Below are 24,639 nucleotides of genomic sequence, written 5' to 3' on the forward strand. Positions count from 1 at the left end.
GGCCTTATAGCCCCGCCCTTCCTGGGGAAAGACCTCAGGGTCTAGAGGAAAACTGCTTTCCCCCAGGTGTTTGTAGGTTGGTGCTGTACAACCTGCCAGAGGGCACGGGGGGGGGGGGGTTGGTGGTGGTGGGGAGTTGGGTTGAATCTTAATCAGTCATGGCCACCCCACATTTCAGACAAGGTCTAGTTTCCAACACAACCATCAAGACTCAAATGGGATTTTATTGTTAGAAAGGGGGCTTGGGGGTGGAAGCCACTGCTAAGTAACAAAACCAGATTCCCTCCCCGACCCCAACCACAGTATGTGAACGCTCCTGCCCCAGATGTGGGCCCAGGAGCTGTCCCATTAACAGTTCCCTCCCCCCCATTTCTGAGGCCAAGTCGGGCCACAGGTCTCAGAACAGGGTTTTGGCAGCAGGGTTTTCTGTCCAGGGCTGGGAGGCCAGGGAGCCCTGCCATCCCGGCCGTGCCTCCTGGGCTCACCTCCCTTTCCCAGTGGCACCGAAAGCACGGAAGTGCTGGGCAGGCACCCTCACCGTTCCTGGGTCTCAGGAGCCCCAGCCTTCTGAGATGCTGAGCTCCTGCTCCCAGGTCACCCCCATCTGCCCGGCCTCCATCTCCCATTTCCTGCTACACCCCATTCAGTCTTGGGGGCAGGAGGGCCGGTTCCAGGCAGGGCCCCTCAGTTATGTCGGAAGCGTCCATCTTTGCCATGGGTGCTTGTGCCATGGGGTGGGCGGGGCCCCCGGGTAGCCCGTTGGGAAACACCAGCTGGGTTGGCGGGGACAGCGAGGAGTGAGGAGTCCCCAGGGCCTGCAACACGGGAAGGGCCACGAGCAGAGCTTTAGGAATGCCTCTCCATCCCCTCTGATCACCCAGTGGCTTTGAACTCCCTAGGGGCACAACCCCAAGGTGCCAGTCCCACAAATATTCTTCAAGAACCCTGTTTCCAGCAAGGGGCAGCCATAGGGCAGGGAGCTCAACATGCTTCCTCCCTGGGCTGACCAAGCGCTCCCCTCCCATTCCCTCCTTTGCTGGTACTGACCTGTGTTCTGGCTTGGAGGGAGTTTGACCTTGGCCATAGGCAGGGTGACCTTTCCCAGATGCCGGGTACCAGGGGCTGGGTGCCCGCACACTCGCACCCTGTGGTCCGAGATGCTCTGCACGGGACGGGGCCCCAGGACGTGTGTCTTGGGGTGGGAGAGCTGTGTTGGTTGGAGAGCAGTGAGGTGAGGTGGGAGGTGCGTGGGGATCTGATACAGGGGTCTGCCCCAGCTGCTATGCCAGCTTGGGGGGATACGGCATGAAGGGTGGTGCACGGCTAGGGGTACCCTGGGGCCGCTGGAGCAATCCAGCCCTCAGAGCCCCACCAGCAAGGCAGGGGCCCAGACCCCCCAATCCTTGCCCCTGGACTCACCCCTTGCCCTGTGACCTCAAAGGACTGGGACCTCCGCTTCCTCCTCTTTGCCTCCAGCAACTCCTCCCGTTTCTTGCCCTGGCTTTTCTTCTGGCCACGCAGCCGGGGCCCAGGGCCATCGCCGCGATGCTCGACTGCCCGGGACGGGGCCTCACCCGTGCTGCTGGACAGGTTGTCCTCACTGGCAGCGTGCTGCAGCGTGGGGCTGGGTGGCCGCTTGCAGGCCAGCAGGCCGGGTGGCCGCGCCTCGCCAGCCTCGCTCAGCGAGTGCAGGCACAGGCTGCTGCGCTCCATGCTGGGTGCCAGCAGGTGGCGCCCCTCGGCGCCCAGGGCCCGAGAGCGCCGCCGGGCAGCCTTCACCGAGATGCACTTGGTGCCCGTCAGGATCTCCTTCCTCTCTGCGGCGGGACAAAGGAGCACCCAACCCGGGATCAAGGCCACATATTCCTCCCCCTCCTGCGCCTCCAACACCCCTTCTCTGCCAAAGCATGCCCCCTTGCTTGCTGTTTAAGAAACTTTGGGCAAGTTTCTGAGCCTTACTTTCATCTGTAAACTGGGGATGGTAAAACTAGCCCCATTGGGTTGTGAGGATTTTTTTTTTTTTTTTTTGGCCGAGCCTTAGTTCCCCGACCAGGGATCGAACCCATGCCCCCTGCAGTGGAAGCGCAGAGTCTTAACCACTAGACCTCCAGGGAAGTCCCAGGCTATGAGGAGTAACTGAGATAATGGGCATAGCCTATGGCCAGGGGGTAGGGATTCGGTCTATATTTGCTATTACAATTATTTCTGAGTGGAAAGGTGGGCCATGATCCTAAGTGCCATGTGTTCCCCATTCTGGTTTCTGATTGTGCCCCCAGCTTTGTGTGGACAGAGCAGGTCGTTAATCCTCTCTGGGCACTGGTGCCTTTCTTTCTAGAACGGTCAGCAGCCGACGCATGGGTGTATTTAGCAGTGCAGAGGGAAGGAAGGGGCTCTGGGCTGGGTGATCTGAGCAGTTTAGACGATGCCAGGCTCAGGCTGACAGGGTGGGCAGGGGGCACACCTTTGCAGGACAAAGGGATCTCTGACAGGTTCTCACTGCTGTCAGGGGAGGAGTTGATCCGGCCGCTCAGGCTGCCCAGGCTGTCCTGAGTGGGGGCCTGTGAGACGAATTGGTTGGGAAGAGAAGCCACTGGACACAGCAGGGACCCTATGTCCCCAGGGGGCTGTTTTGGAAAGGCTGCATCCCAACCACTGGGTGTCCACCCTGGTACTCCCACCTGCAGCAGAGGAGCCCATCGGGCCAGCGGTTCCCAGTGCTCACCTCCTGCGTCACCAGGCTGCCAATCAGGATAGGGGGTGGGGTGGGCACAGAGGAGCTCTTCACCTGCCAGGCCCCGGAACTGGCCTTGAGCACGTGGTTGGCTTCACTGAGGTTGGCGGAGGAGGATGGGCATCTGTTGACCAGGCTGGTCCCACTGCAGTGCCACCCCCACCCTAGGGGGGAGCTGTTATGTAAAGGGCGAGAGGACCCAAAAGTCCTGGCTCCAGACCTGTGCCACCTCCCCCCTGTCGTTCCCGCTCCATCCTCCCCAGGAAGCCCTAATCTGGGCTGGCATCTCTGGGACACAGCCTGTGGTGGCTCAGGCAGGAAGGGCTGGCAGGAAGTGGTCCCTGGTCTCACCTCTCTGTGCTGATCGGAGGCAGGAAGCTGCTTTGTAGGAGCTGGGCTTCGGAGCTCAGCGTCTTCACGCTCTCTGGGTCAGACTCTGGGGTCAGCAAGGTTCCTGCTCTGCTAATTTTGGGCAAAGAGCTGTCCTGGGGAGGGGGAGAAGGGGCAGTCAGAAGGCTTGGTCCTGGGCCAGGTAGCAGCGCAGGGTGACAAAGGCACACAGGGTGTCTGGGGCTGTAATATGGGCTGGGAGCCCCAGAGGGCAGTGGGCTTGTTCTGGGTCCCCAGGGACAAGCTGTGGTATGCTAGGCATCCCCCGTGGCACTGCCTGGTGGCCTGGTCTCCTGGGAGGGCGTCTGGGGCCATTTGTCATATCTCAGATAGCCAAACCTGACCCTCAGACCCTGGGCGGGGACAAGTGTCAGAGAAGAATACGCCGAGAAAGGAAGCTTACTCAGGCTTGGCAAGCCTTTGGGTGGGATAAGAAGGAAGGAGTCAACTCCCTGGGGACCAACCAGCCTGGTCCCACCGCCATGCCGACGACCTGCACGCACTGCCCTGGGCATCGGCCCCTCCCTTAGCACATATGCGCATGCTCAGGCCCGAGGCGCCCACCTGCAGGGCCCTAGAGGCCACGCGGTCCATGATGGTGGCCCGCTCCAGGCTGCCCTCCTCCTGCTCGCGCAGGTACACTTCGTACAGCTCCTCCAGGTGCTGCGGGACGGCCAAGTTGTAGTCTGCCGGGGGAGGGGCAGGGCTCAGCGCGTGCCCTCGGGCCCTCCGCGGGTCGATGGGGCCCGTGGGTGGCTCGGACGCGCGGGCCGCGGGCCCTACCGTCGATGATCTGCCGCTGGCCCTGGATGATCTCGTCGCAGAGGCTGCGGTGCTGCTCCAGGCGGCGCAGGGCCTCGCGGCGGTGGCGGAGCGCGCCGTCGCGGAGCAGCGCGTGCGACTGCATCTCGGTGTTCTCCACCTCGAGCTCGTGCACGCGGCACAGCAGGCTGAGCACCTCGCGCTGCTCCTCGGAGCCGATGCGCCGCGGCAGCGTCTCCTCTAGGCGCCGGCCGCGCGCGCGCAGCTCTCGGCAGCGCTGCTCCAGCGTCAGCTGGGGACCAAGCGAGGTCAGCGCCAGGCGGGCTCTCGCCCGCCGCTGAGCCTGTCCCCGCCCCTCCAGTCCCCGGACTGTGGGCTCCCGGCCGAAACCCCATTCTGAGGCCCACCCTCGAAGCTGCATCTCGGGCCTTGCAACCCAGGGCTGCTCCTGAGTGGCCCCTCTGTGCCTACCTTCTTGCCGTCCTGACCACAACCCATCCCTGGAACCAGCTCCGTGGATCTGCTGAGCCCCAGCCCAGCTGATGCCCTCAGGGCTCATGGTACCCTGAAACCCCCTGGCGAGGATATGCTCCAGAACAGAGGGCAGAGATCTGGAAAATCCTAATTATGATATTGGCTACCATTTTTTGAGTCCTTGGCATGTGAAAGGCATTTGTTTAATCTTCCCAACAACCCTACTAGGGCTGACTACTCCCATTTTACAGATGGGTAGGAGAGGCACAAAGAGGTGAAGGAGTTTAGTAAGGTCACAGGGGATTTGTGGCCTGAGCTCCCAGCTCTGGTTCCTCCCACAAGCCTCCCCCAGCCCCTTCCTGCTGGGGCCTCTCAAACCCACCCTCCCAGCCCCCCAGACCCCAGGCACCTTGTGCTTTCGCAGCTTCTTCTGCTCTCCCATCAGGGCAGCGATGCTCTCCCGGGCGGAGGCCACCTCGGGGGGCTCCAGGATGTCTGGCTGGTCATCACCTGTGTCCGAGTCCTTCTCACTGTCGTCCTTGGTGTAGGACTCCTTGCGCTGCTCCTCCCTCCACTTGAGTGCCCTGCGCGACTTCTCGTGCTCCCAGCTGCCGCAGCCCCACCCCCGAGGGAGACCCGGGATTCAGGCCACGGTGGGAGGCACAGCATGCATCTCCAGCTCCCAGCCCCTGTCCCGGGGGGTGGGGGGTGCTTACCCTGCAATGGTGAGCAGGTGGCGGGAGGTGTCGATCTGCACCTCCATGGCGTGGTTCTCCAGCTCCAGCAGGTGTCTCCGCACGTCCATCTGCTCCTGGAAGGCGCTGATAAGCTGCTCCCGCAGCGGTCCCATCTCAGCCCGCTCACCCTTCTCGCTGTGCAGTTGGACCTTGGCTGGCCGTTGAACAGCAGGTGGGGGAGGTCAGTGGAGGAGGAAGGGTCAGGCCAGGAAAGTCTAGGCTACCTGGGGCCCTCCCCTCTCTTTCTTCTCAAATGACTTCCTGTACAAGCACCTCCTCCAGAAAGACCTCCTGGATTACCACACCCCTCCCACATCCCACTTCCGCACTGAGTCTTCAGGCTCTGACCCAAAGGTGATTCCCAGCTTCTCTGTATGAACTGGGCTTCCGCCGCCAGCCTTTAGAGCACCTTTCCGTCAACTAATAAAAGGTGCCCTTTAGACACTTTACTGCCATCTGTTGGAAAATCATCATAGCAAATACAGAAAATGTGTGAGCACCGTATCCCTTCTGGTGATGCCAGGCACAGTCTCGGAGCTCTGCACTGCGGCCCCGAGAGTGACGCCCCACACAGCTAAATGCCCACGTGCCACTCACTCGTGTGATACCACCTAATCCTCAGGTCGAGTCTCTGAAGCAGAGATCATGATTCCATTTGACAATTGAAGGACTGAAGGCTCAGAGTGGTCGATGACTAGCCCAAGGCTACTCAGCCAGAAAGAATCTGCGTCTAGCTTTGAACCCAGCCCTGCCTGACCCCTGAGCAATTTGAGACGGCCTGGATGGGCTTCGGGAGACGGGCTCCCACTAACACAGACCCCCACACACACCTTGGATGTGACAGATGTCGCCCCGCTCCAGCCGGCCGTGGGCCTGGTCCCGCCCACCCTGCTCGTCGATCTTGCACTTGAGCCTCTGGATCTCGCCCCGCAGGTCGGCAATGATGCTGGTGTACTGCGCAATGTGGTAGGAGACGTTGAGCAGGTTCTGCTTCACCTGTGGGGATGCGAGGGGAGCAGGTACAGTCACCTGCACGCCGGGGCCTGCCTGCGGGTTCCTCTTTTCTCTTTCTTACCCCTAATCTTCCTGACAGTAATGGACTCCTGGCCTCTGATCCTACAACCTCTCAACACTACGTGTCTCCGCCGGAGGCAAACTCCTAAAGTGCTGCCTTCCCTGCTTAACCTTCAATGGCTCCCTACTGCTTGGGGGAATGCCCTGATTCCCCCACCACTCTCTCTAGATTTTCTTGTGACTCACTGCTCCATCAGGAACATTTCTGCTCCAGCCGAGGAACCATCCTACTTGCCCCACTCCCACCACCGACACCACCTTCTTCCTGCCTTTGGAACCTCTACCCTAACTGCTCCCTCTCTTCCTCAATTTCCTCCCCATCCTTGTTTCCCTCTCACAGTCTCCAAAGAGCTACATGGGATCCCACCAGCACCCCCATCCCCGATCGCTGGCATCATTTCCTGCTGTTAATAATATTCTGAACTGTCAATTCAGAGTATTATTATTACCTGTCTCCTCCCATCATTAAGTTCCTTGAGGGTTGGGATAAAACATAAAGTGCCTGGGACAATGGCTGGCGAATTGTAGTGTTGGGAGAATGTTCATGAAATTCTGCCTTAGAATTCCCACCCCTCGACCCACACGGGTGGAAACAAACGTCCTAACACATAGCAAGGATTCTCACGCGTTCACCAGAGAGGGTGAGAACGTGGGCTTGGAAAACAGGCAGACACAGCTCTAGTCTCAGCGTCACCACTGCCCTGGGACTGGGAGGTCACTTAACTCCCTGCAGCCTCATTTTCCTCAGCTGTGAAATGGGGACAGAAATAACGCCTGCCTCATTGGAGGATCAGATGAGTTGATTTGATAAAGGGCCCGGCATAAGTGCGTAGTAACGGTCACCTCTATTATGACTATTCGGATTAGGGGCTTTGGAAAGGTAAACATCTGAATGAGTTATCTGAAGACGAAAACGGGAAGATGGAAGGGGATGTGGGGCTGGGGGAGCACAGACCTTGAACAAGAAGAAGGGGATTCTCAGGGGCTGTGGGCTTCCCGCCGGCAACAGGGGAGGGCACAGGGGTGACATTGGACTGGGGAATGGGGCCGGCGCAATGGTGGCTGGTTCCAGAGAATGTGGGGTGTGGTGGCAGGGCCTGGAATCAGTCCAGGGGCTTGAATCTTGGCCCAGGAAGGCGGGCCCTGGGGGACAGACCAGGGGTCCCTCACCCTGGTCTTGATGTTCTTGGCCCGGCCAGCGTAGGTCAGGGTGTTCCGGGATTCCTCAAAGGCACTGCTCGCTGGGCTGATGTGGGCGATCATCACCGTGCGGCTGTTTCCCCCCAGGGAATCCTGGATGGGGACAAGGGCAGGCTGCGGTCAGCAGGGCCCTGCCTTCCTGCACGCTGCTCCTGCCAGGCTGTTCGTGATGCCCTCGTGGTGTGTGCGTGTGTGTGTGTGCGTTTCCCTCTCTCTCTCTCTCACACTCACACACACGCACATACGCGCACACACACACACACACACGCACACACTCTCACAGGTGCTGGTGCCGAGCATCACAGGACTCTCCCCTCCTCCTCTGCCGTCCCCCCTTCTTCCCTCTTCCAGCTTCTTCTCCAAAGTTCATGTTAGAAAATTTCAAGTATCCAGGTCAGGGTCTCCGGGCTTCCCTTCTCCTCCCCTCATACATGAGAAGGAGGAAAGGCAGCGGCCCTGGTTGGCTGGGAACCAGAGGGGGAAGAGCCCCTGGGGGCCCTGGGCCCCTTCCCCATCCCCTCTGGCTTCCCAGGTCCCCCTTCATCCGACTGCTGGTGGCACTGTTGTCTTGGCTGCAGTGAGGGGGGTGATGGGGACCTCTGTATGAAGGTTGAATTTGGCCTGTGGCCTCCGCCTCCCTTGCCCTGGGCTTGCCGTGCCCTCCTGGACAGAGAGAGAATGCACAGCGGGGCTGCGGGCTTTGGGGGAGACAAAGCCCTTGGCTGCGGCAGTTACCAGCTGGGCGACTTCAAGCAAGCTCCATCACCTCTCTAATCCTCAGCTTCCTTGGGTTTCAAGGGTGGCAGTAATTAACTGTCCTACCTCCCAGGCTGTAAGTGCAGTGATGCAGGCAGGCCGATGGCCAGCGAGCATTAAGTCACCTGCAGCTCTGCTATCAGCCCAGACAGACCTCTGCTGGGACCCTACATCCAGCACTTACTAGTGTGAGGCCTTGGGAAGGTTACTTAGCCTCTTAGTGCCTCGGTTTCCTCATCTGCAAATGGAAATAGTAATCCTCTAACTCAGACTCGCTGACAAGATGAGAGGAACTGGGAAGGGGGTGCTAAGGCACCGAACACAGAGCCCAGCCAGGAGCGGGGCCTCCCAACAGCAGCCTCTGGGAGCCATGATGCTGACTGACCACCTGAACCCCCAAATCCAGACGACCCCCAGTTCCCCTAGACCCACAGCCCTGGGGTGGGGGGTCAGATGCAGCCCTTTTCCCTCCCTGCTGCCCAGTTTTTGGTGAGAGTCACCAGATAACATACAAGACACCCAGTGAAATCTGAATTTTGGATAAATAACAAGTGAGTTTTTGTTTTTTGTTTTTTAGTATAAGTATGTCCCAAAGATGGCATGGGACATACTTATACCCAAACAGATTTTGTTTATTTGAAATTCACATGCAGCCGGGCGTCCTGTATCTTTCTTTGTGACGCTGGCAGCCCCACCCTGGGTGCCCAGGCACTGGGCCCGCGGCAGTTGGTACCTTCAGGAGCCGGGTGAGCTTGCTGTCACGATAGTTGATGTACTTGTTGCTGTTCTTGTCGCTCAGTGCGTTGATGCAGTTGCCCAGGGCCAGCAGCGAGCGATTGATGTGGGCCCCCTCTTTCATGCGCTGCCCACGGTTCTGTGTCTGGGGGGCGAGCAGTGGGCGTGACTCCCTACCCCGGGGCCATCCTGAGTTGTAAACCCCTCCCTCTCCCCCGGGGCCCTGCAAGGGAGAGATGCTGAGGGCCTGGTCCCACCCTCTGTCCGGGGGTCACGGAGGGCATTCGAGAAGGTCAGAGAACCCAAAGGCCTCTGAACAAGAGTGGGGGACAAGAGGCTTCTGAGGAGGGCTGAGACCCTGGCACTTCGTCCCCCCCCGGGGCTAGCCCCGCGGCACAGCTAAGGCAGCGCCGAGAATGCGATGGAGGTGGGTCGTGGCTTCCCAGGCAGCTCAGCTGAGAGCCGGCCCGGCCACGGGCATGGCAACAGGTGTGGCCACGGGCACACGGCTCTAGAGGGTGCGCCAGGCTTCAGGGAGGGAAGAGGGAAGTTTGTGTGTGTGTGTGGAGGGGGGGAGTGAGTGTGTGTGAATTGCATGTGTATATGTGACAGCATGTATATGTGTATAAGAAAGTCTGTGAGTGAGGAAATGGGTTGAGGTGTATGTGAGTGGGTGTGAGAGCAGGACAGTGTCAAGTCCCAGGAGGCTCTGCCTACAGCCGCCCTCGGGAGACGTCTTTGGCCAGCCTGGTGAAGCTGGGAGCCACTCACTCCGGTGGCCGCGGGGCACACCCTCTCCCCCCATGGGGAGCTGGCTGCTCCCCTGTACTCCTCCTCCAGGAAGCCCTCAGGCCTTTACTGGAAGAGAGGGGTGTGTTTCTCCAACCCCACCCCATTTAAACCAACCCCACACGTTCAAACACGAAGCCCTGTTACATCTCCCTGGCGCTGTCCTGTCCCTTGCATTTGCTTCAGTGCTAACGGTGACATCACCCAGCACCAGCACTCACGTGACTGTGAAACCTCCAAGTTTGCCCGCAGGAGGGGGCCCGGGCCCAGGCGCAGGGCCAGGCGGACAGGGCTTAGTGATGGGGGACAAATGCTGAGAAATGGATGATGGACCTTTTTCTCTCCCCGATGTGGTTGGCAAGGGCCCCCTCCCAGGCTCTGCCCAGGGTGCCCCCAGTTAGGGGACTTTGTTTCCCCCCTGCCCCAGCTCCTCATTGGGCCCATTCATTCTCTTGCCTGTTTCCGCCCCCCTCTGGGGCAGCCACTGTCTCCTTCCCTGGAGAAATCCCCACACTCCCAGGCCCCTTCCCACAAACAGCCCTTGAGCGCTTCCCCAGGGTCCGCCCTCCCCATCCTTCTTGCTCATCGGAGACATTCCTCAGTCCCTTCCCCTCGGGATGCCCCTCATCCCCGCCCTCCCTGGGACAGTCCCCACCCCCACCCCTTGGGGAGCTGGGCGGCCAGCATCCCTGCCCTGCCCCCCAAGCTTCCTCCCCAGCCCCACGGGGAGCTAGCCTCACCTGGGAGGCCCGCTCCGAGCCAGCCAGGTCAATCATGAACAGGCGGCCCTGCCGCACCTCCTGCAGGACGCTCTTGACCCGGCTGCGCTGGCGCACGGCCACCTGGAGCACGGCGTGGGAGCGGGAGGACGTCTGGTTGGCGGCCGTGGGCTCCTGGGTCCTCTGCCGGTTCCCCTTCATCAGCAGCTGCATGATCTGGGTGGGTGGGACGGGGGAGGGAGGCCACTCCTGGGGACCCGTGGGGATGCTCCCACGTCCTGCATCTGAGAGGTTGGGAAGGGGTCCAGGCAGGGGTGGGTCGGCCCCCTGTGTGCTGCGGGGCCTGGGAGGTCAGGGTCTGTCTGTAAACTGGGAGGCTGGTTGCCTGGTCAGCCCCCAGCGTCGGCGTGGCTGGGGGCGTGTCATCCAGGATTCTCTGTGTCTGCCCCAGCCCCAGCCCTAGCCCCAGCCCAGCTGAGTGGGCAGCTGCTCCCTGGCTGCAGGGCCCAGCCCCCTCCTGCCCAGCCCCCCGGGAGGTTAGTGGCCCTCCCTACTGCCCGCTGGCTACGCAAGACTCGCCTCTTTGGCGTTGATGGTGGAGACCTCGGTGATCCCGGCCACCTGGATCACCCCTTTGGAGTCCTCCCTCAGCTCCAGGTACCCCAGGGCAGGGTTCAGCAGGTCCCGGATCATCTCATTGTAGATCTGATGGGCCAGGTTGGGAGGGGCAGGGGACAGATGTTAATGGGAGGCCAAGGGCAGGAGGTTCAGGCGATGGCCAGGTTCTCCGTCCCTCCCGAGAGCTCCAGGCTCCTCTCAAGGAGACCCTGGCTAAGGAGAGAGACCCCTTCCTTTCTATGGGGTGGGCATAGGGGGCTTCAGCATCCAGAGGGAAACATCGGGCTGCCAGAGCCAAGGGTACAGAAGGCATCAGAACCAAGTGGAACTCCCTCTGCAGGCTGGCCAGGCACGGGACAGGGGATGGGACCTGACCCATGGCCGAGCCCTATTTGTTTCTAGGCAACCCATACTCTACCTTCACCTGCTCCCACCTCGCAGGCCCCCAAAGTGCATCTTGCTGGCTGAGTCAACACCACGCTGGCTGGAGCAGCTGCTGGCAGCAATGTCTCGCTGCCCTTCCTGAGCTGTCACCCAGGAGATTATCAGCTCCCGGAGGGAGCCGGAGAGGCCAGGAGCCAGATGGCGTCTAGCCCACTGGCTCTCCTGCCTCTTCTGACCTCTGTGTGCGCCTCCCCCACGGCCACCCCTGCTGACCCCTCATTGCCTGGTGGTAGCACTCATACAGGTGGGCATCAGAGGCTGTGGCAAGATAGCGAAGGCTGGCAGGTCCCAGCCTGTCCGTGTATGTGCAGTTCCCACCTGTACCTATATACACCGAGTGCCTGCAGGTAGCCTGGCAGGGCAGACAGGGTTGGCTTTCAGGAGTGTGCCCAGGAGGATGGCGTCTGGGAGGATGGCTGAGGTCTGTGCTCAGCGACAAGGCTACTTTGGAGTGTGGCACAACGGGCACGGCTCGGCTTTAAAGCCCTGGGGTCCTGAGTTTGAATCCCTGCTCCCTCACTTACTGTGTGACCTCGATCTAGTTGCCTAACCTCTCTGAGCCTCAGTTTTTATAAAGTGAGGCCAACCATATGCACATGGGAGAGCAGCAGTGACAAGCACCCCAGGAAACTGCCCCGTGACCTGGCCCCAGGGAGGTGGGCCAGCCCGGTCCTATGGACCTCTTGTCCTAGCCCACAGGACAGGGTGGAGGGAGGACCCACCTCCAGGTAGGACATGGACACCTCATATTCCATGTCGCTGCTGGTCTCCTCAATGGCACAGAAGAGGTCATTGAGGGTCCGAACGTAGATGCCGGGCTCATGGTCTGTGCCCAGCATGGTGTAGGTTTTCCCGCAGCCTGGGGCAGAGCAGGGGGGTGGGTGAGCAGGGCAGCGGCCGGGAGCGCAGGGGCTCCTGGCAAACCTGGGTCTGTCCTCAAGGCTGGACTCTCCCAGATGGCCAGGGAGGTGGGGGGAAGGGGAGAAGATGGCATCCTTGGCTGGGGATGGGGCTCTGGGTCCAAAGGGCCCTGGGGGAGGGTGGTTTTAATCAGCCACATCCGCGGATCCTGCTCCGGTTGGGGCCAGACTAGCTCGGCGGTGGAGGGCAAGGGGGCTTGATTCTCAGAGGGGACAAGCAGGGCATACAGTCCTCTCCGTGGGCTGGGCTCCCCCTCACCTGTGGGCCCATAGGCAAAGACAGTGGCATTGTAGCCTGAGATGACGCCTTCAATGAGGCTCTTGGTGGTGGCCTGATACACCATCTCCTGCAGGAAAGAGGAGAGCCGTCAGGGCCCGGGCACAGGCAGGGCAGAGCACACAGGCCCACGGGCACATCCTGGCTCCCAACAGACGCAGCTTCTGTCCCTGGAGCCCTCGGCCCCAGAGAAGTGGGGGTGGGAAGTGGGGGATGGATGTCTCTGCTTTCACCCCATGGGGGGATGCCAGCCCGAAAGAGAGCTCAGGACACCTGAGACGCCTCCCCCCACAGCCGGCTCCCAGCCCCCAGCCCCGAGGACGCATTACACCTGCCACTGGGAGCATCCGGCAGATGGGCAAGACGGGGGTCCCTGGGAGGGTGTCAGCTTCCCGAAGCTCGCCTCCCAGCACCACATGGGCTTCAAGCACTCTCCTCCAGCTCCCATAGGGGCCACCTGTGGGGTGTGCTGTGTGGGTCCCCGTGTAGGGTGGCATCTGTGTGCTGACCGGGGTGTGTGTCCACGCAGGAGGCTCTGAGTGCACCACGCAGGCGCACGCACACTTGCATGTGTGGGGAGAGAGCAAGTGATGGAAGGAAGGCTGAGGGTCGGTGGCAGGGTCCCCTAAGGACTCCCTCCCGAGGGGGTCAAAGGGCAGAGAGAGGATCTTGTGTGTCCCTGGGCCCAGGCGTCCCTCACCTGGGTGGCAGTGAAGTCAAAGGCCATGTCGAATAGGTAGGACTTCTCCCGGGAGCGATGCGCCCGCAGGATGTCGTCGGGGTCTTCCATTGGGTCCATAAGAACCACCATCTGCAAAGGTACCCGAGGGGAGGCTGGTGGTCACCCGGGAGCCCCAGGCCCATACCAATGTCAACACTGACCACTGACCTCACCCCTCCTCACTCAGCACATGGGAAGGAGTGGGGACGATGCTCTGTGTCCAGGAACGCTGGGGCCAAGGAGGTAAACTGAGTCCTGACAGAGGACAAGGCACTGAGGGGGATGGGCTGTCCTAGAGCCACCCAAGGTCGCAGAGACAGTGATGGAGCTCCTTTCCTGGGTCAGCAGGGGAGTCAGGGCCAGTGACAGCCCAGAGAGGAGAGGACTTGAGAGCAGACAAGGCATGAGGGGCAGATGGAGCTGATTGACAGAGGAGGCTGACTTGGGAGCCCGGCCCAGCTCCGTGGACCTGGGAGATCCACATGGGTCCCTGTGGGTGCACCCCTGTCCAGCAACAGGATTCAGGAGGCCCAGTGCCGGGAGGACCACAGCCTTGAAGCTCCCACCAGACTCCTCCCAGTAGCTCCACACCTGTGCTCACTGCGTCTAAACTGGCCTAAGACCCCTGGGGTCCCAGCGGGGCCCCCTTCTGGGATTCTCAATGGAAGAGGGAAGAAGGAGGAGGTAAGACAGCTCCCTAGGAGGCCTGACCCGGGACCCTCACCCAGAGGTCTTATCCAATCAGATGGGATTCCAGGTAAGCCAGTAGAGGGGATGCTCCAGACGGGCGGGGCTGGGCTTTGTGCAGGGAAAGAACGAGGCCACTGACTGAGGCCCCCTCACAGCCTGCCAGAGGCTGGGTGGCCATGGTGAGCTGAGTGCAGGGTGTCGGGGCCTGCGGCTGTACCTGAGGTGCCCACCTGTCCCCAGCTACCACCTCAGGGCTTCAGCCCCAGTGCCCTGTAAGCTTGTCTCAGGATCCAGTTCCTGGCTCGGGCCCTAACGCCAGCAGCAGGAGCCCTGATCAAGTTTCAGACCCAAATGAAGATACACCCGCCCACAAGTCCCCAGGTGTGGGTCCCAGTGGAACGCGATGGAACTTGACCAGATGTACAGCTCTCACCCTCGGTGCCAGAACTCCTGTGCATACCGGCAGCGCCAGCGGCCTGCGGGCCACCCTCTAGGGACCTTTGATGCGGGAGAGGGTGAGCTGTGTGCACTGATGCCCGTCACCCACTGATCACCTTCAAATGACCTCCGGGCACTGCCAAGTTCATGGCACCAACGGCATTTGGTTCTTTTGACATCCAGGCTCCTGAATCAGGACATTGTCAGCACGCCTGCTACGATCCCCCCTTAAAGAGGGCTTTGTCTGGGCCTCCATCTGTCTGGGCCCCAGCCCGCGCCCCACCCTTCACAGCACCACCCCCATCCTGGTCCACTCTGGCATACAATGGAGCCCTTGTGCCCCTCAGCCAGGTGAATGGAGCTGAGCCCCGGAGGGCTGGGGTGGGGTGGGGCGCTGTGGGCCCACAGGGAGCAGCACAGGGAGTTCAGGCGGGGCGACCACGACTGCGGGGCACCTCCTCTGTACCAGGCATTAAGCGGGGCCCCCGAGGGGACAGAGAAAATGAAATGTGGTTTCCTGCCTCTGACATCACAGTGGAGTGGGGAACAGATCATTGTAATAACAAGCGCCGGGCTCCAGGAGGCAATCAGAGCATAGAGGAGGGGCATGTGATCTGTGATCCAGGTTTTCCCCTGCAGGAGGGCTTCCTGGAAGAGGTGGCGCCAGCACTGAGTCTTTTTCTTTTTTTTTTTTTTAAGTTTATGTATTTATTTTTGGCTGCGTTGGGTCTTTGTTGCTGCATATAGGCTTTCTCTATTTGTGGCGAGTGGGAGCTACTCTTCGTTGTGGTGCTTGGGCTGCTCATTGCAGTGGCTTCTCCTGTTGCAGAGCACGGGCTCTAGATGCACAGGCTTCAGTAGTTGTGGCTCGCAGGCTCCAGAGCACAGGCTCAGTAGTTGTGGTGCATGGGCTTAGTTGCTCCGCAGCATGTGGGATCTTCCCAGACCAGGGCTCGAACCCGTATCCCCTGCACTGGCAGGCGGATTCTTAACCACTGCGCCACCAGGGAAGTCCCCAGCACTGAGTCTTAAAGGATGAGTAAGAGTTGGCTGAGGTATGTGAGGTGAGGAAAGCAGACGAGGGAAAAGCACTAGCAAGGCCGCGAGGTGAGAGGCAGGCTGTGGGCAGACGGCCTCAGAATCACTGGCGTTTCTTGTGAGAAAGGCAGGGATTTTTCCTCCTGTCTTCTCTGCCAGGAATCTCGAGAGCACAGACCCGAGATGGCCACAGAAGGAGACGTCGGGGCCCCTCTGTGAGCACATGCTCCCCCAGCTCTGGGAGGCTCCTGTACGTCCTAAATGTCACCTAGGCTGGCACCCAGCATCTGCCCAAGGAATGTTTTCTCAGTAAAGCTGCACGGAGGGAGCTTTGAATGTGCCACACGCAGTGCTAAGTGCTTTGCACGCGCTTCCTCATTTTCCCCAACAGCTTAGAGTAGGCACTTGTATCATCTCAGGATTATCGTGAGGAGTCAGACTGGTACCCAAAAGCGGCACTGCCAAGTACAGAGCTGGTTGGATTCAGAGCTGTTGGGTTCCAGAACCCAGGCTCCTAACCGCCAGGCCTCCCGTCCCTGCCTCTGGACCAACAGCTGCCTTCCTGGGGCCTGTCCTGGTTGAACTGTGTCCTCCCCAAATTCAAATATTAAAGTCCAATCCCCCAGTCCCTCAGAATTTGACCTTATTTAAAAAGAGGGTTGTTGCAGCTACAATCGGTTAAGTTAGGATGCGGTCCCTTTATAAGGACTGGTGGTGTCCTTATAAAAAGGGGAAATTTGGACACAGACACGCGTGGCAGGAAGATGATGGGAAGAGACGCAGGGAGAAGATGGCCATCTGCACGCCGAGGACAGAGGCCTGGAACAAATTCTCCTTTGCAGCCTCAGAAGGAGCCAGCCCTTCAGACTTCTGGCCACAGAACTGTGAACGAACATATTTCTGTTGTTTAAGCCCCCCAGTCTGTGGTACTTGGTTCCAGCAGCCTTACAAAGTGATACACTACTGGAGGCGGGCTCCTCCCTCAGCCCTGAGGGGGTGGGCTAGTCTGGGAGCTCTCTTTCACAATTCCCTGCATCTTATTATTTTTTAAATTAATTAATTAATTTTATTTTTGGCTGCGTTGGGTCTTCATTGCTGCGTGCGGGCTTTCTCTAGTTGCAGCGAGTGGGGGCCACTCTCGTTGCGGTGGCCTCTCTTGTTGCGGAGCACGGGCTCTAGGCGCACGGGCTTCAGTAGTTGTGGCTTGCGGGCTCAGTAGTTGTGGCGCGCAGGCTTAGTTGCTCCGCAACATGTGGGATCTTCCTGGACCAGGGCTCGAAGCCGTGTCCCCTGCCTTGGCAGGCGGATTCATAACCACTGCGCCACCAGGGAAGCCCCTCTGCATCTTAAATGTTCATGCCTGTGGCATGCTGGGCACCTGACTCTGGGAGATTTCAAGGGGCACGTTGACCACACAGGACACACAGGGCCCTCCCGATGCTGGCAGGAGGGTGGGAGGCAGGGCCGGGAGTGGGGAAGTTGGGTGGCGCACGGCAGGGCTCTGTCCCCACTGGTCCAGGCCTCCTAGCTCAGCAGAGGCCCCTGGGCTTGACCTCTCCCTGCCCCCACTGCCTCAACCTCCAGACCTGTTTTTCATTCAATGCCGACTGTGACCTTTCCACGGTTCTAGCTTTGGGCCCGGAAACCGAAGACCCGCAAGGGAAGTAGGGGGCCTCAGGCTCGGGGGAGGGTGTCATCCATAGCCTGTGTCCCCATTAGGGACCAGGCTCCTCTCCAGCGTCTCCTAGGTGAGCAATACCGTGAACAAAGTGTGTCGGGAGTTCTTCCTGCTGCACACCGCTAAGCTGCTGGGCTTTGATCGGCTTTGCAGTTTTAACCGCTTCTCTCTGGCCTCCAAACGGCTAAACTGAGACCAGGGTTTCACAGTCTTGGCACTATTGACACTTTGGGCTGGATCATTGTTATCAGGTACTGTCCGGTGTGTTGTAGGACGTTTAGCAGCAGCCCGGGCCTCTACCCACTGGAGGCCATGGCACGGCCTCCTCCCAGTTGTGACATTGCCGAACGTCCCCCGGGGAGCAAAATCGCCCCCAGTTGAAAGCCTCTGACCTAGACTATTCCTCCTCAAGCCTCCAAACTGGCAGCGAAGATCTCCGGGGAAGGGGATGTGCAAATTGGGTTCTGGCTCCATACTGCTGTGTGACCTCGGGAAAACTGCACCGCCTCTCTGGGCCTCAAGTGCTTCCCAATTGGAAGTCTGGGAGGACCAACAAGGCCGTAGCCTTGAGAGAAGACATCGTGCCAGCACTCCTCGCCTACTCAGGAAGCCCCAGCAGAGAACGGGCATCTGGGAAGGCCCCAGCCTAGGAGACATCATTTCCAGTCCTGGGAGCTGAGTCCATAGCTCCTGTATTCTCAGGGTGTAAACAGGACACAGCAAAACAAAAGCCTGATTCCAGGTGGCTATCACCCCTGTAAGGCTGTTTCTAGATTTTTGTTTGCTTTTTCTTTAAGAAGGAAAATTCATGGCTGCTCATAGTTCTAGTTGTAAAAGTACCATCCTGTGGGTACTCAAGAAAGGAGATTTTGGTCTCAGGAAGGGTGTTCCTGGGCCCTGACAGCCTTCAGGCTAGATGGAAAAGACCAGAACGCTGAGCTCATAAAGCCACCAAGGCCCAGCTGGCTGCTCAGGACAGAGTCACACCTGGCTGATGTCCTGGCCAGGTCCCCAACTGCCTACAAGAATCTGAGGACCCTGAGGCCTTGGGTGAGAGGAGGTATGACCAAGATCGTCTAGGGCTACATCTCTCATGGGTCTACAGATGCCTTCATCAGTGTCGCCCTGGGAGTTCGTAAAATACAGATTCCCAGGCACTACCCAGATTCACTGAATGAAAATCTCTGGGGAACTGGGCCCACAGATCTGCCTTTTTAACCTGCACTCTTGCCTTGTACCCATTCAGGCACTCAGTATAAGAATCCTTGCATCCTGGCAGCATTATTCATAATAGCCAAAAGGTAGGAAACAACCCAAATGCCCATCAACTGATGAATGGGTCAACTAAATGCAGAGTAACCATAGCATGGAATAGTATCCAGCCACGAAAAGGAATAAAGTTCGAACCCAGGCTACAAGGTGGATGCAGCCTTTTTTTTTTTTTAATTTTTGGCTGCACCCCGTGGCATGTGGGATCTTAGTGCCCTAGCCAGGGATCAAAGCCCCACCCCCTGCACTGGAAGCGTGGAGTCCTCACCACTGGACCGCCGGGGAAGGTCTTACGACGTGGATGAACCTCGAAAACCTTATGCTCAGTGAAACAAGCCAGACATGAAGGACCACATATTGTATGATTCCATTTCTACAAACCGTCCAGAACAGGCGAATCTATAGAGACGGAAAGTGGTTTCCTGGGACCGGTACAGGGCTGGGGAGATGGGCGGGGTGGTGGCTAAGGGTGGAGGGAAAGATTTCTCGAATCCTCCCCCAGTCACCCTGCTTTGGGGCCACAGAACCAAGAAGCATCCAGGTGGTGAGTGTGCAGGGAGGGCTCCGCCCCCGGGCAGGTGAGTGGGGCTGAAGGTGCCCGGGCTGCTCCCAGCATCTGTCACCTTAGACTTTATTCATCTTTCACGATAGCCTGCACTTGCGCGGCACAGCTCTCCCATACAGGGTTGCCTCTAATCCTCTCAACAGCTCTTGGGCTGGGCCGAGCAAGTTCTTTTTTTCTTTCTTTCTTAATTAATTAATTAATTAATTATTTTTGGCTGCGTTGGGTCTTTGTTGCGGCGCGTGGGCTTTTCATTGCGGTGGCTTCTCTTGTTGCGGAACACGGGCTCTAGGCGCGCGGGCTTCAGTAGCTGTGGCACATAGGCTCAGTAGTTGTGGCGTACAGGCTTAGTTGCTCCACGGCACGTGGGATCTTCCCGGACCAGGGCTCGAACCCGTGTCCCCTGCATTGGCAGGTGGATTCTTAACCACTGCGCCACCAGGGAAGTCCAACAGCGGAGCAGGTTCTTAACATACTGTCTTCTGGCTCCTCCGACAGCACCCCAGGGGCACGGGGCGGGGCGGGGGGTGACAGTTGGGCTTTGAGCAGATAAAGGCTAATTGTGGGATTATGCATATGGTCAGGTGACTTAAATCCTGTGGACAAACATGGTCTGGAAGGCTGGGGGGAGGAACAGCAGGCTGTGGGCTCTGTGGGGTGAAGGGAGCTGCTTGTTCTGGAACTTCTGGGCCCAGCGACCTCTCAGGCCGCCCCTACACCTTGTGGTCATCAGTGGCATCCCAAGGGAGCAACGGAGGCATCCGGGTAAAGGGCAGATCCGCTTCCCAAGCAGACGCCTCTTTAGCGGAGGCCGGGTGCTGTGTAGGATGCTTGGGCCCAGCTGCACCTTTGCTGGGAAAAGACTCGAAGGCCGTGTTGTCCTGGGGATGCTCCCAAACTCACCCTGCCAGCCCACCGGGCAGCTGGCCCATCAGTGAGTCTGGCCAGGCCTGCAGCCCCCAGCCTCCCTCAGGGACAGTGATGCAAGCCCAGGAGGCCTGGGCCACAGAGAAGCCATGGGGGTCACCAGAGAAGGATGGAGGTCAGGGGGCAGGGCCTAGCCAGAGGGCGAGGCTATCCATTTTACTTTTTGGACTTCACCTTACTGGTCAGAGGGACGGAGCACTTGAGCGGCGGCTGGTTTTTCGGAGGTTCCCAGCCTGCCATTTGTTGTGGTTTCTCCCAAACTGCAGCCCAGGCAAATGTATCTTTGGGGTTTTTGTTTTGTTTTCTTTGGCCACACCATGCAGAATCCCACGCGGGATCTTAGTTCCCCGACCAGGGATCGAACCTGGGCCCCCTGCCGTGGAAGTGCAGAGTCTTAACCGCTGGACCAAGGAAGTCCCAGGCAAGTGCATCTTTGAATCCAGCAGGGAGAGAAGATGCCGGGGGCCAGAAGCTTAGCATTCTCCCTGCAGGGCCTGGAGTCTGTGTTGAGAGCCCTGAGCCCACGCTGCTCAGACCACTCTCTCCATGTCTAAGCTGACAAAGGAGCAGCCCCGTTGGGACTGCCCAGCCCTTGGGACCGTCTCGGAGGCGCAGCTCGGCCTCCCTCTCCTCTGGCAGGGACAGAAAGGAGCCAGTGTTTGCTGTGCGTGGGCACACAATGGGCTGTGCCCTGGGCCAGAGCGTTTCCATCAGCATCAGTTAGTATCTATCAGCCCCCACTCCGGCTGGGAGCCAGGAGCAGCCCAGAGAGAGATCATCATTGTCCCACCTCTGAGGACCTGATATCCTTGGGGACAAGTTGGAAAAACAGGGAGTGGCCTTGCCTGGCAGGGGGTTTCTCCTCTCGAGTTCTCTGGCCGTTCATGGCTGGCCCCTCTCATCAGCCAATCCAGCAGCCCTGGGCACTCTCAGTCACTTATAGACGATAACTCACAGCTGTTAAATGCCTACTGGGTACCAGGCCCTGGGGAAGCACCGTGCACGCATTTGCGGCTGAAGATCCTCCAGAGGAGGCATTATGATTAGCGTCCCCACTTACAGAGGGGGCAACTGGGGCTTCTGGAAGCAACGTGGCCCAGGCCACACAGCGGGTAAAAGATGGAACCTACGCTACACGGCTGCTGTGTGCCTTCGTCCTGCTCCCACCGGGCCTTTAGATGGGCTCTTCCCAGCCCTCCCCTGCCTTCCTTCAGGTCTTTGAGGAAGGCTACCCTTTTCCAGGAGGGCACAGAGGAAGAGAAACCAGGAGGCTGGTACCACCCAGCTCTGTTGTGGCCACAGCTCACTGGGGCTGAAGGAAGAGGCTGGGACGGGTGAGCACTTGCCCCCAGGGGCCCCGAGGCAGGCAGGCATCGCAGGCTTTGTCCACCTACGGTCTGCTTACCATGGCCCTTGGGCTTCGTGAGTCCAGCCTGCCAGGCTCAAGGCCAGCAGGTGCCCACTTTACGCCTCTCTCTGCAATGCACTGGGCCACCCCGACTCCTCTGACCCCCTAGCACGTCCCGCCACCTTGATGGGCCTGGGGCGCTCAGGAGAAGCTAGCAGCAGCCACAGAGCAGAGGCAAGGGGTTGCTCTCGGGGTCCCCAGAGGCCATATCACCATGATGCTTCTACCCAGGGACCAAGCCTGCCCCCACCACTGTGCCCATCCCCACCCCAAACCTGAGTCCTCAACTGCCTACCCCAAAAACCATCCTGGCCGTGGTCTACAGAGTGTACGGCCTGGCTCCTGCCCACGCCGCCAACCTTATCTCATTCCTCTCGCCCCTTCTCTCTCTGGCTTGAACCATGCTGGTCTTTTCTCAGTTACCCAAGTGTATCACAATCCTTCTCACCACAAGGCCTTTGCACATGCAAGTCCCTCTGGTTGAAATTTCTCCCTTCAGCACACTCCTAATGACCTCTTCTTCATCCTTCCTGTTTCAGCTCAAGCACCTTTTCTCAAGGAAGCCCTCCCTGACCTCTGGGACGAGGTCAAGTTCCCTCTTATTCTCATATCTCCACGCATTTCTTTGCAGCCCTTGTTGGCTACAAACTCATATGTTCATGATTCAATTCTTTCATTTAAGTCTCATCTCCCTGCACTGGCAACGGAGGGAGGACAGGGTCTCTTCTGTTCACTGTGGTTTCCCGGCTCCTGGCACTGTCCCCAGCGTGTTGTGGGTACTTGATAAATATTTCTTGTCTCCTGTGTAAACGGAGGTGGGGCTTGCCCTGCCCACCTCATCATGTTGACAGGAGAACCAAGAGAGCAAATAGACATCCAAAGACTTTGCAAAACATGAACAGTCTGGAGGTGAGCATTAGCTCTAGACCCTATGAACAAGTGCTCTATGGGTAGCAGACCCATTAAGGTGGGGAAGTCAAGTCATGGGTACACGGAAGGTGTGTGAATTTTTTCAGGGCTGGAGGGAGGGGATCAAGCTCCCCCTCCCCCCCAGACCAGGGAAGCTTTTAGCTCTCCTTGGATCAATCTAGGGAGGCTTCCTAGAAGAAGGACTGTGGTTTCCTTGATGATGTAGTCAATAGTACAGACAAGAGTTCAGAGGGTAGAGGAAGGGCCCTTTCTGCCCCCACCAGGTGTGAGCAGACCTCTGCCCTGCCCTACAGCTCCCAGCCACAGCCCCATGTACCTGCTCGTCTACTTTATGGGCGATGAGGGTGGCTCCTTCTTCCAGCTCCGCCACGCTGATGGGCCGGACCCGGAGCGCCACCTGGGAGGGAAGGCCAGACCCCTGGGATTAGATGGAGAGGGCTGTGCGGGGCCGCAGAGAGAAGGATGAGAGGACCCCAGGAATCCTCCCCTGGACCAGCCCCATGGGTTCCTCTCTGTTCAGCCATCCAAGCCTGGTTTATCTTAAGGAAAACTCAGTGGCTCAAGACTACCATCTAGGTCGAGGGTACCAGGTCCACAGAGTGTGGGCTCTGTCTGAGTCTATGAACTTCCCAGGAGCCCGTGCCCCAGGGAGAGAGCTGTCTGCTCCTCCAGGCTGCATCAGTCACACCCCAAATTAAGCACCTGCAGCTCCCCTGGGCTTTGAACTTGGAGCCCTTAGCAGTGGCGCAGCCTGTCTGTGCGTCTGTGAATGATGTGGGCGGGAGGTGGGACGGGGGGCCCAGGGGACATCCCCTCCTCATGCGGACAACCTGTGACTGCATTCCCACCTGGGGACAGTGCCATCGGAGGCTCCCACCTTCCTCTATCCTCCCGCCAGAGAGAGATGGTGGGTCTTCATCCTGGGCCTGGGTCTCCCCCCAGACGGGGAGTTGCTTCTTCTACTGATCAAGGGGAAATAGCTGCCCTTGGGGGGCACCAGGGGGGCTGTGTGGGTATAACTAACGGGCCCTCATGCCAGGTAAGAACCCTTCACTCTCAGAAGCACTTCACTGCCTGTCAGGCCGCCCACACCGGCCTCCTCAGCCAAACTCCACGGGTGGCAGGGAAGGCCCCTCCATCCCTGCCCCAGGGGCACGCACCACACAAGCCAAGCCAAGCCATTTTCAAAGAGACAATTCTAAACTGCCAGAGAGGATGTTCCAGAGCCCCGGGCTTGCTTGGGGGCCTGGGGCTGAGGTTCGTCTTCGGAGCAGCGAGCTCACCCTACAGAGGCGGGAGTCTCTGGGGGCTGCATTATCCTCCAGTTACATTACCACCCACCTGCTGGTGATGGCGGCCCTTTCCCAGATCTCAGAAGTTATGGGGTGGGGAGGGGGCTGGGAGAAAGCACTGGCCTTGGGGGTCACTGAGTCTTCCCCCCATCACTCAGTCTGGCCCCACTGATAATCAGAAACCTGTCTTTGTCTCCACCTGTCTCCCGTGCCCCCCACTCACACCTCTTCCTCTGCCCCAGTCCCCAGGGCTCTGAGGGGCCATCTTGGTGGCTTCCAGCACTTCTCTGAAATGTTCAGAGTCCTTACTTGGGCAGCATCTGTGTTGCAACCCAATAACCAGCCACCTTCAACCCTGTACCACCAGCTCCTCTGGTACCTGGGGGCTCTTGTCTACCTACCTGTGATCCCCAAACCCTTTCAACTCCTGACGCCACCGGGCTGGCATGCCCTGGTTCACCAGGAAACTCCCACCTTCCTTCCCCGGGCAGGTAGGTCAAGCCCTCCCTGCCCCTGGCTTTTCTGGATCAGAGAGTAGTCTTGTTCCAGAGCCCCATCCGCACAGGTGGCGGGGTGGGGGGTCCCTGGTGGGAAGGTGTAAAGGGGGGAGTGGGACTGAAGCCAGGCTAACTTTCCAGGCCTTAGCAGGGTGGCCACGATGCCCTCCTTCCTGACATGCACGACTCGGGGAAAGTTGCCCTGGACACTCCCAGCTGCTGACCCTGCGTCCTCTTAGCGGGGGCACGCAGTACGGTCCGGAGGCCGCCCGCGAGTGTGGGATCGGGGGACCAGGGATGGGGTCGAGGAGGGGGAGGTTGACGGGGTCTCACCATGAGCTGCTGGTCCTTGGAGTCGCCGCTGTCCTTCATGCTTGCGGCGGGTGGAAGGGCTCAGGCCGCTACAGCGGTCATGGCCGAGCCGCAGCCCCACCGCCGCCGGCTCCCTCGCAGCCTCGCCTGCGCCGCTGCTGCCTGACAACCCGAAACCAACGACGCGCCCGCGGCCGAGGGCGCTGACAGGGAGGCGGGGCCGGGGGAGGGCCCCGACGGCGCCTCCCGCC

General features: G+C 59.4%; 1 protein-coding gene across 6 annotated transcripts; it reads right to left on the reverse strand.

The window, feature by feature from the left end:
* Positions 1–204: 204 nt before the first annotated feature.
* Positions 205–24,523, reverse strand: KIF19 (kinesin family member 19). 6 transcript variants are annotated; one of them, XM_007185614.2, is made up of 20 exons: positions 24,410–24,523; positions 22,604–22,684; positions 13,327–13,437; positions 12,609–12,696; positions 12,152–12,288; positions 10,947–11,072; positions 10,389–10,583; positions 8,858–9,004; positions 7,339–7,461; positions 5,925–6,090; positions 5,074–5,248; positions 4,767–4,965; positions 3,905–4,175; positions 3,686–3,807; positions 3,083–3,216; positions 2,723–2,828; positions 2,462–2,558; positions 1,420–1,817; positions 1,048–1,207; positions 205–815 (listed from the first exon to the last, which is right to left on the reverse strand). In XM_007185614.2, exons 1-20 carry the CDS (start codon positions 24,446–24,448, stop codon positions 685–687), a joined length of 3,006 nt encoding a protein of 1,001 aa, XP_007185676.2. In that variant the 5' UTR covers positions 24,449–24,523; the 3' UTR covers positions 205–684. The 6 variants fall into 6 exon arrangements, with proteins under 6 accessions (XP_007185676.2, XP_057391196.1, XP_057391197.1 ...); XM_057535213.1 differs by having other exon boundaries at positions 2,723–2,855; XM_057535214.1 differs by having other exon boundaries at positions 690–1,207.
* Between the last annotated feature and the right edge of the window lie 116 nt (positions 24,524–24,639).

This window comes from Balaenoptera acutorostrata, chromosome 20, assembly GCF_949987535.1.
Source record: "Balaenoptera acutorostrata chromosome 20, mBalAcu1.1, whole genome shotgun sequence".
In the NCBI taxonomy this organism is placed as follows: domain Eukaryota; kingdom Metazoa; phylum Chordata; class Mammalia; order Artiodactyla; family Balaenopteridae; genus Balaenoptera; species Balaenoptera acutorostrata.

Excerpts from the sequence above, each read along its gene's own strand:
- KIF19 (XM_057535211.1), bottom strand. The coding sequence starts at position 24,448 with ATGAAGGACAGCGGCGACTCCAAGGACCAGCAGCTCATG. Across the intron at positions 11,073-12,151 it reads TGTCCATGTCCTACCTGGAG|ATCTACAATGAGATGATCCG; the intron begins GTGGGTCCTCCC and ends CTGGCCCATCAG. Across the intron at positions 3,808-3,904 it reads CCAGCGGCAGATCATCGACG|ACTACAACTTGGCCGTCCCG; the intron begins GTAGGGCCCGCG and ends CTCCCCCGGCAG.